General features: G+C 50.2%; 1 protein-coding gene across 1 annotated transcript; it reads left to right on the top strand.

Moving 5' to 3' along the window:
* The first annotated feature begins 14,269 nt into the window (after positions 1-14,269).
* Positions 14,270-15,853, top strand: LOC123185625 (protein JINGUBANG). The gene has a single exon (XM_044597478.1). It carries the CDS (start codon positions 14,331-14,333, stop codon positions 15,660-15,662), a length of 1,332 nt encoding a protein of 443 aa, XP_044453413.1. The 5' UTR covers positions 14,270-14,330; the 3' UTR covers positions 15,663-15,853.
* The last annotated feature ends 303 nt before the right edge of the window (positions 15,854-16,156 follow it).

Raw genomic sequence — 16,156 nt, 5'->3', positions numbered from 1 at the left:
GAATACCACGATTGAATCTCGGGCAAGTAACATACCGATGACAAAGGGAACAACGTATGGTGTTATGCGGTCTGACCGATAAAGATCTTCGTAGAATATGTAGGAGCCAATATGGGCATCCAGGTCCCGCTATTGGTTATTGACCGGAGACATGTCTCGGTCATGTCTACATTGTTCTCGAACCCATAGGGTCCGCACGCTTAAGGTTACGATGACAGTTTTATTATGAGTTTATGCATTTTGATGTACTGAAGGTTGTTCGGAGTCCCGGATGTAATCACGGACGTGACGAGGAGTCTCGAAATGGTCGAGACATAAAGATTGATATATTGGAAGCCTATGTTTGGATATCTGAAGTGTTCCGGGTGAAAATCGGGATTTTACCGGAGTACCGGGAGGTTACCGGAACCCCCCGGGAGCTATATGGGCCTTTATGGGCCTTAGTGGAAAAGAGAAGGATCTGCCCATAGTGGGCCGCGCGCCCCTCCCCTCCCTTGGTCCGAATTGGACAAGGAGAGGGGGCCGGCCCCTCTCTCTCTTTTCCCCCCTCCGCGAGTCCTATTCCAACTAGGATTGGGGGGGGGAATCCTACTCCCAGAGGGAGTAGGAGTCTCCTGGCGCACCTATGATGGCCGGCCAGCCTCCCCCCTTTAGTCCTTTATATACGGAGGCAGGGGCACCCCAGAGACACACAAGTTGATCCACGTGATCATATTCTTAGCCGTGTGCGGTGCCCCCTTCCACCATAGTCCTCGATAATATTGTAGCGGAGTGTAGGCGAAGCCCTGCTGCAGTAGTGCATCAAGATCGTCACCACGCCGTCGTGCTGACGGAACTCTTCCCCGACACTTTGCTGGATCGGAGTCCGGGGATTGTCCTCGAGCTGAACGTGTGCTAAAACTCGGAGGTGCCGTAGTTTCGGTGCTTGATCGGTCGGGCCATGAAGACGTACGACTACATCAACCAAACGCTTCCGTTGTCGATCTACTAGGCATGTAGATCACACTCCCCCCTCTCGTTGCTATGCATCACATGATCTTGCGTGTGCGTAGGAAATTTTTTGAAATTACTACGTTCCCCTTCAGTGGCATCCGAGCCTAGGTTTTATATGTTGATGTTATATGCACGAGTAGAACACAAGTGAGTTGTGGGCGATATAAGTCATACTGCTTACCAGCATGTCATACTTTGGTTCGGCGGTATTGTTGGATGAAGCGGCCCGGACCGACATTACGCGTACGCTTATGCAAGACCGGTTCTCCCGATGTGCTTTGCACAGAGGTGGCTTGCGGGTGACAGTTTCTCCAACTTTAGTTGAATCGAGTGTGGCTACGCCCGGTCCTTGCGAAGGTTAAAACAGCACCAACTTGACAAACTATCGTTGTGGTTTTGATGCGTAGGTAAGATTAGTTCTTGCTTAAGCCCGTAGCAGCCACGTAAAACTTGCAACAACAAAGTGGAGGACGTCTAACTTGTTTTTGTAGGGCATGTTGTGATGTGATATGGTCAAGACATGATGCTGATTTTATTGTATGAGACGATCATGTTTTGTAACCGAGTTATCGGCAACTGGCAGGAGCCATATGGTTGTCGTTTTATTGTATGCAATGCAATCGCGATGTAATGCTTTACTTAATCACTAAGCGGTAGCGATAGTCGTGGAAGCACAAGCTTGGCGAGACGACAAGATGCTACGATGGAGATCAAGGTGTCGCGCCGGTGACGATGGTGATCACGACGGTGCTTCGGAGATGGAGATCACAAGCACAAGATGATGATGGCCATATCATATCACTTATATTGATTGCATGTGATGTTTATCTTTTATGCATCTTATCTTGCTTTGATTGACGATAGCATTATAAGATGATCTCTCACTAAATTATCAAGAAGTGTTTCTCCCTGAGTATGCACCGTTGTGAAAGTTCTTCGTGCTGAGACACCACGTGATGATCGGGTGTGATAGGTTCTACGTTCAAATACAACGGGTGCAAAACAGTTGCACACGCGGAATACTCAGGTTATACTTGACGGGCCAAGCATATACAGATATGGCCTCGGAACACGGAGACTGAAAGGTCGAGCATGAATCATATAGTAGATATGATCAACATAGTGATGTTCACCAATGAAACTACTCCATCTCACGTGATGATCGGACATGGTTTAGTTGATTTGGATCACGTAATCACTTAGAGGGTTAGAGGGATGTCTATCTAAGTGGGAGTTATTTAAGTAAATTAACTGAACTTAAATTTATCATGAAACTTAGTACCTGATAAGTATCTTGCTTGTTTATGCTTGTTTGTAGATAGATGGCTCGTGTTGTTGTTCCGTTGAATTTTAATGTGTTCCTTGAGAAAGCAAAGTTGAAAGATGATGGTAGCAATTACACGGACTGGGTCCGTAACTTGAGGATTATCCTCATTGCTGCACAGAAGAATTACGTCCTAGAAGCACCGCTGGGTGCCAGGCCTGCTGCAGGAGCAACGCCGGATGTTATGAACGTCTGGCAGAGCAAAGCTGATGACTACTCGATAGTTCAGTGTGCCATGCTTTACGGCTTAGAATCGGGACTTCAACGATGTTTTGAACGTCATGGAGCATATGAGATGTTCCAGGAGTTGAAGTTAATATTTCAAGCAAATGCCCGGATTGAGAGATATGAAGTCTCCAATAAGTTCTATAGCTGCAAGATGGAGGAGAACAGTTCTGTCAGTGAGCATATACTCAAAATTTCTGGGTATAATAATCACTTGATTCAATTGGGAGTTAATCTTCCAGATGATTGCGTCATTGACAGAATTCTCCAAGCACTGCCACTAAGCTACAAGAGCTTCGTGATGAACTATAATATGCAAGAGATGAATAAGACTATTCCCGAGCTCTTTGCAATGCTGAAAGCTGCGGAGGTAGAAATCAAGAAGGAGCATCAAGTGTTGATGGTCAACAAGACCACTAGTTTCAAGAAAAAGGGCAAAGGGAAGAAGAAGAGAAACTTCAAAAAGAACGGCAAGCAAGTTGCTACTCAAGAGAAGAAACCCAAACCTGGACCTAAGCCAGAAACTGAGTGCTTCTATTGCAAGCAGACTGGTCACTGGAAGCGGAACTGCCCCAAGTATTTGGCGGATAAGAAGGATGGCAAGGTGAACAAAGGTATATGTGATATACATGTTATTGATGTGTACCTTACTAATGCTCGCAGTAGCACCTGGGTATTTGATACTGGTTCTGTTGCTAATATTTGCAACTCGGAACAGGGACTACGGATTAAGCGAAGATTGGCTAAGGACGAGGTGACGATGCGCGTGGGAAATGGTTCCAAAGTTGATGTGATCGCGGTCGGCACGCTACCTCTACATCTACCTTCGGGATTAATATTAGACCTAAATAATTGTTATTTGGTGCCAGCGTTAAGCATGAACATTATATCTGGATCTTGTTTGATGCGAGACGGTTATTCATTTAAATTAGAGAATAATGGTTGTTCTATTTATATGAGTAATATCTTTTATGGTCATGCACCCTTGAAGAGTGGTCTATTCTTATTGAATCTCGATAGTAGTAACACACATATTCATAATGTTGAAGCCAAAAGATGCAGAGTTGATAATGATAGTGTAACTTATTTGTGGCACTGCCGTTTAGGTCATATTAGTATAAAGCGCATGGAGAAACTCCATACTGATGGACTTTTGGAACCACTTGATTATGAATCACTTGGTACTTGCGAACCGTGCCTCATGGGCAAGATGACTAAAACACCGTTCTCCGGTACTATGGAGAGAGCAACAGATTTGTTGGAAATCATACATACTGATGTATGTGGCCCGATGAATATTGAGGCTCGTGGCGGATATTGTTATTTTCTCACCTTCACAGATGACTTAAGCAGATATGGGTATATCTACTTAATGAAACATAACTCTGAAACGTTTGAAAAGTTCAAAGAATTTCAGAGTGAAGTTGAAAATCATCGTAACAAGAAAATAAAGTTTCTACGATCTGATCGTGGAGGAGAATATTTGAGTTACGAGTTTGGTGTACATTTGAAAAATTGTGGAATAGTTTCGCAACTCACGCCACCCGGAACACCACAGCGAAATGGTGTGTCCGAATATCGTAATCGTACTTTACTAGATATGGTGCGATCTATGATGTCTCTTACTGATTTACCGCTATCGTTTTGGGGATACGCTCTAGAGACGGCCGCATTCACATTAAATAGGGCACCATCAAAATCCGTTGAGACGATGCCTTATGAACTGTGGTTTGGCAAGAAACCAAAGTTGTCGTTTCTGAAAGTTTGGGGCTGCGATGCTTATGTGAAAAAGCTTCAACCTGATAAGCTCGAACCCAAATCGGAGAAATGTGTCTTCATAGGATATCCAAAGGAGACTATCGGATACACCTGCTATCACAGATCCGAAGGCAAGACTTTTGTTGCTAAATTTGGAAACTTTCTAGAGAAGGAGTTTCTCTCGAAAGAAGTGAGTGGGAGGAAAGTAGAACTTGACGAGGTAACTGCACCTGCTCCCTTATTGGAAAGTAGTACATCACAGAAAACCGTTTCTGTGACACCTACACCAGTGAGTGAGGAAGCTAATGATGATGATCATGAAACTTCAGGACAAGATACTACTGAACCTCGTAGATCAACCAGAGTAAGATCCGCGCCAGAGTGGTACGTTAATCCCGTTCTGGAAGTCATGCTACTAGATCATGATGAACCTACGAACTATGAAGAAGCGACGGTGAGCCCAGATTCCGCAAAGTGGCTTGAAGCCATGAAATCTGAGATGGGATCCATGTATGAGAACAAAGTATGGACTTTGGTTGACTTGCCCGATGATCGGCAAGCAATTGAGAATAAATGGATCTTCAAGAAGAAGACTGACGCTGACGGTAATATTACTGTCTACAAAGCTCGACTTGTCGCAAAAGGTTTTCGGCAAGTTCAAGGGATTGACTACGATGAGACCTTCTCACCCGTAGCGATGCTTAAGTCTGTCCGAATCATGTTAGCAATTGCCGCATTTTATGATTATGAAATTTGGTAGATGGATGTCAAAACTGCATTCCTGAATGGATTTCTGGAAGAAGAGTTGTATATGATGCAACCAGAAGGTTTTGTCGATCCAAAGGAAGCTAACAAAGTATGCAAGCTCCAGCGATCCATTTATGGACTGGTGCAAGCCTCTCGGAGTTGGAATAAACGTTTTGATAGTGTGATCAAAGCATTTGGTTTTATACAGACTTTTGGAGAAGCCTGTATTTACAAGAAAGTGAGTGGGAGCTCTATAGCATTCCTGATATTATATGTAGATGACATATTACTAATTGGAAATAATATAGAATTTCTGGATAGCATAAAGGAATACTTGAATAAGAGTTTTTCAATGAAAGACCTCGGTGAAGCTGCTTACATATTAGGCATTAAGATCTATAGAGATAGATCAAGACGCTTAATTGGACTTTCACAAAGCACATACCTTGACAAAATTTTGAAAAAGTTCAAAATGGATCAAGCAAAGAAAGGGTTCTTGCCTGTGTTAGAAGGTGTGAAGTTGAGTAAGACTCAATGCCCGACCACTGCAGAAGATAGAGAGAATATGAAAGATGTTCCCTATGCTTCAGCCATAGGCTCTATCATGTATGCAATGCTGTGTACCAGACCTGATGTGTGCCTTGCTATAAGTCTAGCAGGGAGGTACCAAAGTAATCCAGGAGTGGATCACTAGACAGCGGTCAAGAACATCCTGAAGTACCTGAAAAGGACTAAGGACATGCTTCTCGTATATGGAGGTGACAAAGAGCTTATCGTAAAAGGTTACGTTGATGCAAGCTTTGACACTGATCCGGACGATTCTAAATCGCAAACCGGATACGTGTTTACATTAAACGGTGGAGCTATCAGTTGGTACAGTTCTAAACAAAGCGTTGTAGCGGGATCTACATGTGAAGCGGAGTACATAGCTGCTTCGGAAGCAGCAAATGAAGGAGTCTGGATGAAGGAGTTCATATCCGATCTAGGTGTCATACCTAGTGCATCGGGTCCAATGAAAATCTTTTGTGACAATACTGGTGCAATTGCCTTGGCAAAGGAATCCAGATTTCACAAGAGAACCAAGCACATCAAGAGACGCTTCAATTCCATCTGGGATCTAGTCCAGGTGGGAGACATAGAGATTTGCAAGATACATACGGATCTGAATGTTGCAGACCCGTTGACTAAGCCTCTTCCACGAGCAAAACATGATCAGCACCAAGGCTCCATGGGTGTTAGAATCATTACTATGTAATCTAGATTATTGACTCTAGTGCAAGTGGGAGACTGAAGGAAATATGCCCTAGAGGCAATAATAAAGTTATTATTTATTTCCTTATATCATGATAAATGTTTATTATTCATGCTAGAATTGTATTAACCGGAAACATAATACATGTGTGAGTACATAGACAAACAAAGTGTCACTAGTATGCCTCTACTTGACTAGCTCGTTAATCAAAGATGGTTATGTTTCCTAACCATGAACAATGAGTTGTTATTTGATTGACGGGATCACATCATTAAGTGAATGATCTGATTGACATGACCCATTCCATTAGCTTAGCACCCGATCGTTTAGTATGTTGTTATTGCTTTCTTCATGACTTATACATGTTCCTATAACTATGAGATTATGCAACTCCCGTTTACCGGAGGAACACTTTGGGTACTACCAAAAGTCACAACGTAACTGGGTGATTATAAAGGAGTACTACAGGTGTCTTCAAAGGTACATGTTGGGTTGGCGTATTTCGAGATTAGGTTTTGTCACTTCGATTGTCAGAGAGGTATCTCTGGGCCCTCTCGGTAATGCACATCACTTAAGCCTTGCAAGCATTGCAACTAATGAGTTAGTTGCGGGATGATGTATTACAGAACGAGTAAAGAGACTTGCCGGTAACGAGATTGAACTAGGTATTGGAATACCGACGATCGAATCTCGGGCAAGTAACATACCGATGACAAAGGGAACAATGTATGTTGTTATGCGGTCTGACCGATAAAGATCTTCGTAGAATATGTAGGAGCCAATATGGGCATCCAGGTCCCGCTATTGGTTATTGACCGGAGACATGTCTCGGTCATGTCTACATTGTTCTCGAACCCGTAGGGTCCGCACGCTTAAGGTTACGATGACAGTTTTATTATGAGTTTATGCATTTTGATGTACCGAAGGTTGTTCGGAGTCCCGGATGTAATCACGGACGTGACGAGGAGTCTCGAAATGGTCGAGACATAAAGATTGATATATTGGAAGCCTATGTTTGGATATCGGAAGTGTTCCGGGTGAAAATCAGGATTTTACCGGAGTACCGGGAGGTTACCGGAACCCCCCGGGAGCTATATGGGCCTTTATGGGCCTTAGTGGAAAAGAGAAGGAGCTGCCCATAGTGGGCCGCGCGCCCCTCCCCTCCCTTGGTCCGAATTGGACAAGGAGAGGGGGCCGGCCCCTCTCTCTCTTTTCCCCCCTCCGCGAGTCCTATTCCAACTAGGATTGGGGGGGGGGGGAATCCTACTCCCAGAGGGAGTAGGAGTCTCCTGGCGCACCTATGATGGCCGGCCAGCCTCCCCCCTTTAGTCCTTTATATATGAAGGCAGGGGCACCCCAGAGACACACAAGTTGATCCACGTGATCATATTCTTAGCCGTGTGCGGTGCCCCCTTCCACCATAGTCCTCGATAATATTGTAGCGGAGTTTAGGCGAAGCCCTGCTGCAGTAGTGCATCAAGATCGTCACCACGCCGTCGTGCTGACGGAACTCTTCCCCGACACTTTGCTGGATCGGAGTCCGGGGATCGTCATCGAGCTGAACGTGTGCTAAAACTCGGAGGTGCCGTAGTTTCGGTGCTTGATCGGTCGGGCCGTGAAGACGTACGACTACATCAACCAAACGCTTCCGTTGTCGATCTACTAGGTATGTAGATCACACTCCCCCCTCTCGTTGCTATGCATCACATGATCTTGCGTGTGCGTAGGAAATTTTTTGAAATTACTACGTTCCCCTTCACCGCAGTAGCAGCACTCTAACCACTACCAAAGACAACACCTGGACTAGAAAGAAGGTTCTTCAAAAGCAACGCCTCCAAGAAGGAAACAAGCATAAGCGTTGTCGTTGCCTGATCAAAGATCGTAGGTTTTCAGCCTGAAGAAAGAACACGTTTCCAAAACAATGACTTCAACAAGGTCACTGCCAGGCACAACCAATAAGGACCAGACCTTGGGTTTTCACTCTAGAAAATCATGTCGCGGTACCCAAAAGAGCACCACCGACAAAAAAGTCCTCCAATGTTGCCGCCTCCACTTGCGGAGTCCTACAAATCACGACAGACATGTCCCAATGTGTCAACAAAAACAGAGCTTCGCGATACCCCTGTGAAGCTGGTTATCCTGATGTTTCGGGTGCACATGACCGGCCCTGTCCAATCAAGGTGTCCAAAGAGCGCCATATACGACAGTCCTTGTTTCCTTCAAAGGAGAGGTCCGGAACTCACCAATGGCCAGATCAAAGAGGATTGTTTTCACGCCGAGCCCGACGCACACCTCATGTGTAGTAGCCCAGCCCACCACACCGAATCCATGGCCCAGCTCGCAGCAGAGAGTGCAGACCAGATCTGCCGTCGATAGTAGCCCACGCCTAGGGCCCCCGCGGCAGACGAATCCGCTGCAACCCGACTTCGTCGGTACAAGCCGTCGGTAGCAGCCACCTAAATTGTAGCACAATCCGATTAGCCAGTGAGCGATCATCAGCTCAACCAGGCCCTTTGGTCATGAGATCTGGCGATAACAACCGCCCGGGGTCGCTCTGGGAAGCGGTATGCCTAAGAAGGCGTACGGTCCTTATCACCAGTGCCGCCGTGCTCGGCCTTGTGTACAGTCGGAGTAGCCGTGCATAGGAGGAAGTTTCTCTTCCAGCATACAGGACCTTGGCCGTAGCTTGCTAGAGATGGGTGGCCCTCTCCACCCAGACTGTCGAGGGATCACCATGGCACACCACGCCGAGTCAATTCATGCAGATCGCATCCGCCTCGTCTGGATCTGGCAATGGAAATTCCATGGTGGCAGCCGCTGGACCAGAGCCGAAAACGAGAGACGAAGCCCCGTTGGACACGGCTCCCACAAGCCTGGGAACTCCAGCTGCCGACGAGGACATGTGGTGGTGCCGGCAATCACGGATCAGGGAAGATCTCCGTCGAGATCCATGGAAGGACGCGGGAAGGAAAGACGACCGCCCCGCCACCACCTTACGCCACACGGGGCTTTGCCCCGGTGACGCAAACAGGCGGCGGCGAGGGAAACAGGAGGAGGTGGGGGAACCTCGGGGGGTGGAGGCCGTCGCCGCCCGTGTCGCCCTGGAGACGACATGGGGCCAGCAGCGTTTTTTTTCTAGTTGGAGCAGCGAGAACCAGAAATAAATTAAAGTTGTTCAGACGTCCTTCCACGGAGTTGATAATTACACAGTTTCATTGTATCATGCAATGATGCAAACAGCCAAGAAATCCCTACTGGAAATCTAGAACAAGCAAAACCACAACCAAGGCTGCGAAGCATCAAGTGCTCAAGCAAGTCATTTATTCTCACGCCCGCAAAAAAAAAGTCATTCATTCTCACACAAGCCCAGCACCCATCAGTCATCAGTGCCATGCTAACCCATCCATTTGGGAGTCGTTCTGCCGTCCATCCCTGATCCGTATCACCGTATGCACCGATCATACGCGCCGGAATTGGTCACGAAGATGGATCACGCGATCCCCCTGTCGGTCTGCCCGTGGATTCAGCACATCTCCCCCCTGCGTCATCATCGCGGCCGAACAATCATTCACCCCGAGAAGGAGAAGGAGAAGGAGGCGAGTGGCCGAGTGCTGGGCGCTGACACGCAATGGCATATGGAGGATGTGCACTACCAGGCCAGTACATCGTGGGCTCTAATCTTTACCGTACGTAGCGCCAAAACCAGGAGAAACAAAAAGTGACACCGGACGAAAGGCGAACTCCCACTCCCTCGCCACCGCCATGTCATCCACCGTCACCCCAGACTGAAGAAACCATCAACCGATACGGTCTCTTTCGACGGCGTGGTCCGATCTACCTGCTCCTCTTGCCGCTCCGGGCAAACGCAGGAACACGCGTCCGGCGCTGGACGCCACGCGGCCGTGAGAACCATGCCGTCCTCTCGTCCAAGACGCTCGAAACGGCAACGCGACCTCGCGGGATTCGCTCGCTCCGTCGCCATCTACCCCCGACGAAAGTCTGAACCGAAGCCCCAGCACACGCCCGGCCGGCACTGGAGCGCCCATCCCGCCGTCTAGTCTCGCTTTTGCGCCGGCGGGCGCGCGGGGGTCGCTCGTTCCGGCCCGTTTTTGCCCGGCTCGCGGGGCGGCCGCGCGGAAAGCGCTTTACACGCCGCGCGCCCGCAGGCCGACACCTCGCGCCCGAGGGACGGGGAGAGAGATTGCTGTTCGATCCTGGACCTGACTGGACTGGACCCGTCACGGTCGTCTGATGAACTGTCTGTTGTTCACTGTCGCGTGTAGCGCTGCGCTGCGGTTGACAGATTAGGGCATGTTTCCCGACGCACTGTCACGTTGTGTCGTTCACGCCAGTGATCGACCGGCCAAAGCACGACACGAGTAAAGTAATGCCATGCTACTTGAACTCAAAATACTCTCTACGGGCCTGCTACGTGGATGTAAGATAAGGTCACGCTTAGGCAACAAGATGCGGAGGCAACAAATTTTTCAGCCAAGAAGAAATGACGCTAAACCCGCTTTGCCGAGGTCAAATTCACTTCAGAAAGCGAAACTGGTAGCTACCCGGTTTTACCCAACGTCTAACGCCACCTGCTTTGATTTCTTGAGCGCTGAATCGGATGTTACGTAGATGATGAAACCATGGGCAAAGATTAGGTCGGACTCGGTCGAAAGACGACCCTCTTTCCATCCAAGACTTGTTTCCTTCGACACGTCCTACGAAACCCCCATAAACTCCCATAATCATGGGCGACACGACACCGATCGCTCTCCCCTCCCCACAATCTTCCCCTGGAAAAAAGGCAAGAAACCACAAACCACCACCTCCTCTGACCAACACCGGCAATGATACGATGCAAGAAAAGGGCAGCGCAACAACGCATGATCTTGGGACGTTTCGCGCGCCCAAGGAGGCCACGCCATGTGTCCGTCTCTCTCTCTGCCGTGGCCTACCTGAACCTTTCTCTTTTCTTTCTTTCCACACACACATGTGCCATGGTCGCCCACGATCAACCTCCCCGATCGATCTGCGGTGCCATTGCAGCCCCACCCGAAGCAGGCGGGCACCAACGGAGCTTTCTCCTTTCGTCCTTCTTCTCCGTGCTTGCTTGTGCTTGCTGATGGATGGGACGCGTTCCAGGTCCCTAGTCCTACTCGACGCGGCCCTTGACCTAACTGCCGCGCGCGCGCCAGCTGGATGCATGGAAGCGACCCATGGCGAACGAATCACACCCAGCACAATCATTTCGACAGGACGAGCGCCATCAAACATTGCCGAGGACGAAAATATCACGACCGGGTACCACCACCACAAGCGTATCGAGCCTGATTCGTTGTTGTTTTTCTCACTGCAGTCTGTGAAGTTTGCCGTGGATCCATGTAGAGGTGATTTAGATTGTGCCAGGAAGATCGCGGTGCAGGTTCTTTGCGTGAGCTAGCATGCATCGAACATCGCCTTTCCTTTTGGTCCTTTTTGCTCTAAAAAGAGTGCGAGCAATAACGCCTGGACCACGAGCGAGCGAGCATCGGAGCTTTGAGCTGCTTCTGCCCGTCGATCTGGCTCCGCCGAGTACGTACGCAAGATCTAACCAATCTTTTAGCTACCCGTATCCTATTCGGGGAGGCGACCAATTGGACCGGCGAGCATGTCGCCGTCGTTTACGATGGTAGAAGGCGACGACGACGCATACATGTGGGCAGTGGGCATGTGGTGTCTCCTGATTAGTTACCCCCCCCTGTGGATTGTGTATCTGCAGATGTTGCGTGACGCCGATCGATGTCTGTCAGTATATAGTATGCGCGGCTGGCCACTTGAGCAACGTTGCGATCTGCTTCTCTCACTGGTGACAAACGAGCCAGTAGCAACTAATTAACGCACAAGTGACGAGTCACAGGAGGCTTTGACAAAATATCAAGTGCATGCCCACGCTTAATTAACGGTTACCGCATTGTGGCAGGAAAGACTAGTCCCCATTTTGTTTGAGCGTGCGTAGGGAAAGCTGAGGAGCGTGACAAGAGAGAAAATGGCAGACAGGGACAGCAGCAGCCGCAGCAACGGCGGTGAGGACATGTATTCTTTGCTGCATCTCCACTGAACACTCAGCTCCATGATATTCTTTGCGGCCTTCCCGCGCCATTCGAGGTAATTGTTTGACAATCATCTCATGCAAGCACCGAACATTTTGAGATCTGAGCTGAATATTAGCTAACGACATACACTTGGATGGTTTTTTATCATCGCGAGAAGAACAAAAGTAGTGAGCTAGAATGGCTTTCAAGGTTGGCTACGAGGCTGGCAGGGGGACCGGGAGGTAGCGGCAGACATGGCCTTTAACCGGGCCTGCTTAAAACCTTAATAATATTTCATAAAGTGGAGCACTTAGAGTGAAAAATATCAAACTGGTTGCTTGGAGGAGCAAAGAATGGAAAATGATATTTCGCTTGCCCTTTTATAATGCACTGCTTTTCCTTTACATACGCGCGCTGTGAAGGCTCTTTACACCATATATGAGTTGGTTGGGATTTGCATGTGCTCCTACTTAACCTTTCCCAGCATTAGTGAGATAATGTTGTGTAAATCGTCCACTTTTGGCAGCACATGTTGGATCAATAGCTCTTTTATTAAGTGCTTCTGTCGATCTTCCCCTCTCTGTTCAGCACTCAAAATTATATATAGCACGATGTACTATGAATCCATGATAAAAAATCTCGTCTTTTCCAACGTCGAAAGCTGGTAGTAAGTGTTTGTCCTCAGCTTGTTTTTGTTCGATGATTTTTGTCTATACAGCGAACCGTTTTGTCCACGGCTGATTTGTCAAGAATTTATTCTCCAAATGAGGCAGCCGGTAGCTTTTCTGCACATGCATGCATGCAGGCTCTACCAAAACACCACCTTTCGAGCATTAGCTTACTATTTTTTTTATAAAAATAAAAAAAGGAGGATCACACATTAGCCTACTGACGATGCCACTTCATATATTTACGTTAGCTCGGTGCATGTTCAACCGTGGGTGCACCAAATGCACACAGCGGGGCGGAATAAAGACATAAATGGACACGCTTAAATTCCCATTTTTATAATGAGAAACTTTATGGCAGAGGGCTATCCCTTTCTTTTTCTTTTCAGACGAAGCTGTGCCGTCCCTTTGAGAGGCTGCGCCGTGACATGTTTTATCCCTAGCCTGGTAGGGCTAGGCAGAAGCGTCCCACGTTCCGAGTCCCGGTGATTTGACATGGGAAGGAGCCAAAAAGCAGAGCTTCCGTCTAGTGCCACGCTTTACCCATACACACTGAAGCCATCCATCGACACCTCTGATTCTACTACAGGCGCACATTGCGTATCAGGAATGCAGGATGAGGCCAGAATCAGCTAGCGGTCCTTCTCCTGACGGAGAGCAACTCGCCAACCGTCTCCGCTCGACGCCGGAGCACGCTCTGTTCATCGAAAGAGAAGCGGAAGATGCCGCCGTAGTACAGTGCTGCACTGCATATGCATTTCCCCGATGAGAGCGAGATTGCTGCGTGATTGGTCCCTCCGTGTGGCTCTAACGCTGGTTCTGCAAGCACATTGCGTATCAGGTTGAGAGACCGAGATTCCCACGCAAAAATGAAAATAAAAATTACTGTGCTAGGATCACCGGCGCTCACCCTGACGGAAACAGGCTCTGCTCATCGAAAGATGCCGCTGTACCGTGCTGCATTACCCCCTGCCACAGGTGAAAGCGAGATTGCCGCGTGTGTTTGGTCCCAGGTTGATGCCCGATCGCTGGCTGTATCGGTCGGGCAGCAGGCCTCTCGGTCGCGTCGCACGTTGACGCGAGGCGGCCGCCCCGACACCTTGCCACGGGCTGTCAAAGCGAGCACTGTGCCGACGGGTCGCCTCCGAGCCTCCGTAGTCCGCATTGCAGAGTCGCGACTCACGCGTGGCAACCCGGAAACCCGCGCGCTCCGCGTACAAATAGGCCCCCCGCCCGACCGCGAACCCAGCACGACCTTCCATTCCACCCGAGCAGCCGCGCCGCCTCCCCGATAGATGAAGCTTCTCCCGCGCCTCTGCATGGCCACCAGCAGCGCCGCCGCCGCGGGCGACAGCGACGCCAGCAGCAACAAGCTCGCCTCGGTCGCCTCCACCTCCTCCTCCACCGTCTCAACCTCCTCCTCCGCCGCCGCGGCCGCGGTCTCCGAGGCGTCCTCCTCCACGTCCCTCCCTTCGCTCTCCACCGCCACGTCGAATGCCGCCTCCTTCGCCCACGTCGCCACGCTCCTCCCTCCGCCCACGGCGGCGTCGGCGGCAGCGGCCGTCGCGGTGGTGGACGTCTCCCGCGGCTTCGTCGTCGCCAGGCCGGCGTCCGTCGCCCTTCACGACCTCGGCACCCTCGAGCCGACGTCCACCTCCGACCCGGGCCACGACACCGCGACCGCCGGCTCGGTCAAGTGCGTGGCGCACGTCCACGGTGGCAAGGCCGTGACGGGCCACCAGGACGGGAGGCTGCGCCTGTGGCGGGTCTCTTCGCGCGCGCCCGCCCGGATCCGCCTCGCCGCCGCGCTCCCCACGGTCTCCGACCGCCTCCGCCGGTTCCCGCTCCCGTCCAACCACGTCGCCGTCCGACGCCACCACCGCCGGCTCTGGATAGAGCATGCCGACACCGTGTCCGGCGTCGCCGCGTCCACGGACGGCCGCCTCCTCTTCTCCGTCTCCTGGGACAAGACGCTCAAGGTCTGGGCCATCCCGTCCCTCCGCTGCTTGCAGTCCTTGCCGGCGCACGACGATGCCGTCAACGCGGTCGCCGTCGCCCCCGACGGCACGGTGTACACCGGCTCCGCCGACAGGCGCGTTCGTGTCTGGGCGCCCAGGCCCGCGTCCGACAAGACCACCAAGCGTCAGAGCAAGAAGCCGGTTTACTACCTGGCGGCCACCCTCTCCCGCCACACGGCGGCGGTGAACGCCGTGGCCGTCGGGTGCGGGGGGCAGGTGCTCTACTCCGGCGGCAACGATCGCTGCGTGGTGGTGTGGGAGCGGGAGGACAGCGCGAGCCACATGGTCGCGATCGGGGCGCTTCGGGGGCACCGCAAGGCGGTGCTCTCCATCGCGAGCACGGGGGGCGGGCTGGTTGTGAGCGGGTCGGCGGATCACACGGTTCGGGCCTGGCGGCGCGAGACGGACGGACGTGGCCACACGTGCGTCGCCGTGATCGACGGGCACGGCAGCGCCGTCCGTTCGGTGGCGGTGGCTCTCGTTCCGGGCAAGAAGCAGCTGCAGGGGGGAGAAGACGGCGATGACGGCGGCGAGGAATGGAGGGTGTGCAGCGCCAGCTTTGACGATGAGGTGCGGGTCTGGTCGTTGCGGGTGACGACGGGTTTGTAGTAGGTTGGATTTGCTACGATTTTTGACGTTGGAAAGAGTGTTTTCCTGATTTTTGATCTGATCTTGATAGCTGAGATAGAGATACGTACGGTCGTGTACATACAGGAAAGAGGTAATTTATCTACCTGTATTTTTTGGACTTCGGCGGAGCTTCTTGTGGTGAATCCAATACACGTCGCCTCTTTTAGCCATTTACCCTATGGGATTGTAAATCTCAGCCCGCCAGTAAGACTTAACCTATGTTGATGAAATCCTACATAGGGATCCATGCAATTTTTTTTAGTTTCTTTTTAAATTGTTACATGTTATGTCACTTGATTTAGACTTGATTAAGTCTCAAATCGACTGAAACTTAGCCACATTCTTTACCCTAAGATTGACACGAAGGTTCTCAACTATTAAAAATGGAAAAGTAAGAAAATAAAAGAAAACAAGTCGCCTCCATTAGATCGGCTCCAAGCCATGGTTCCCCTTGTGTAGCTCCAGCGGGCTAT

Source organism: Triticum aestivum, chromosome 2A (assembly GCF_018294505.1).
Source record: "Triticum aestivum cultivar Chinese Spring chromosome 2A, IWGSC CS RefSeq v2.1, whole genome shotgun sequence".
NCBI lineage: Eukaryota > Viridiplantae > Streptophyta > Magnoliopsida > Poales > Poaceae > Triticum > Triticum aestivum.
Note: the sequence above shows the minus strand (reverse complement) of the source record. Positions and strands in the feature narration are given on the sequence as shown.

Coding starts and splice junctions, on each gene's coding strand:
- LOC123185625 (XM_044597478.1), top strand. CDS start 14,331: ATGAAGCTTCTCCCGCGCCTCTGCATGGCCACCAGCAGCGCCGCCGCC.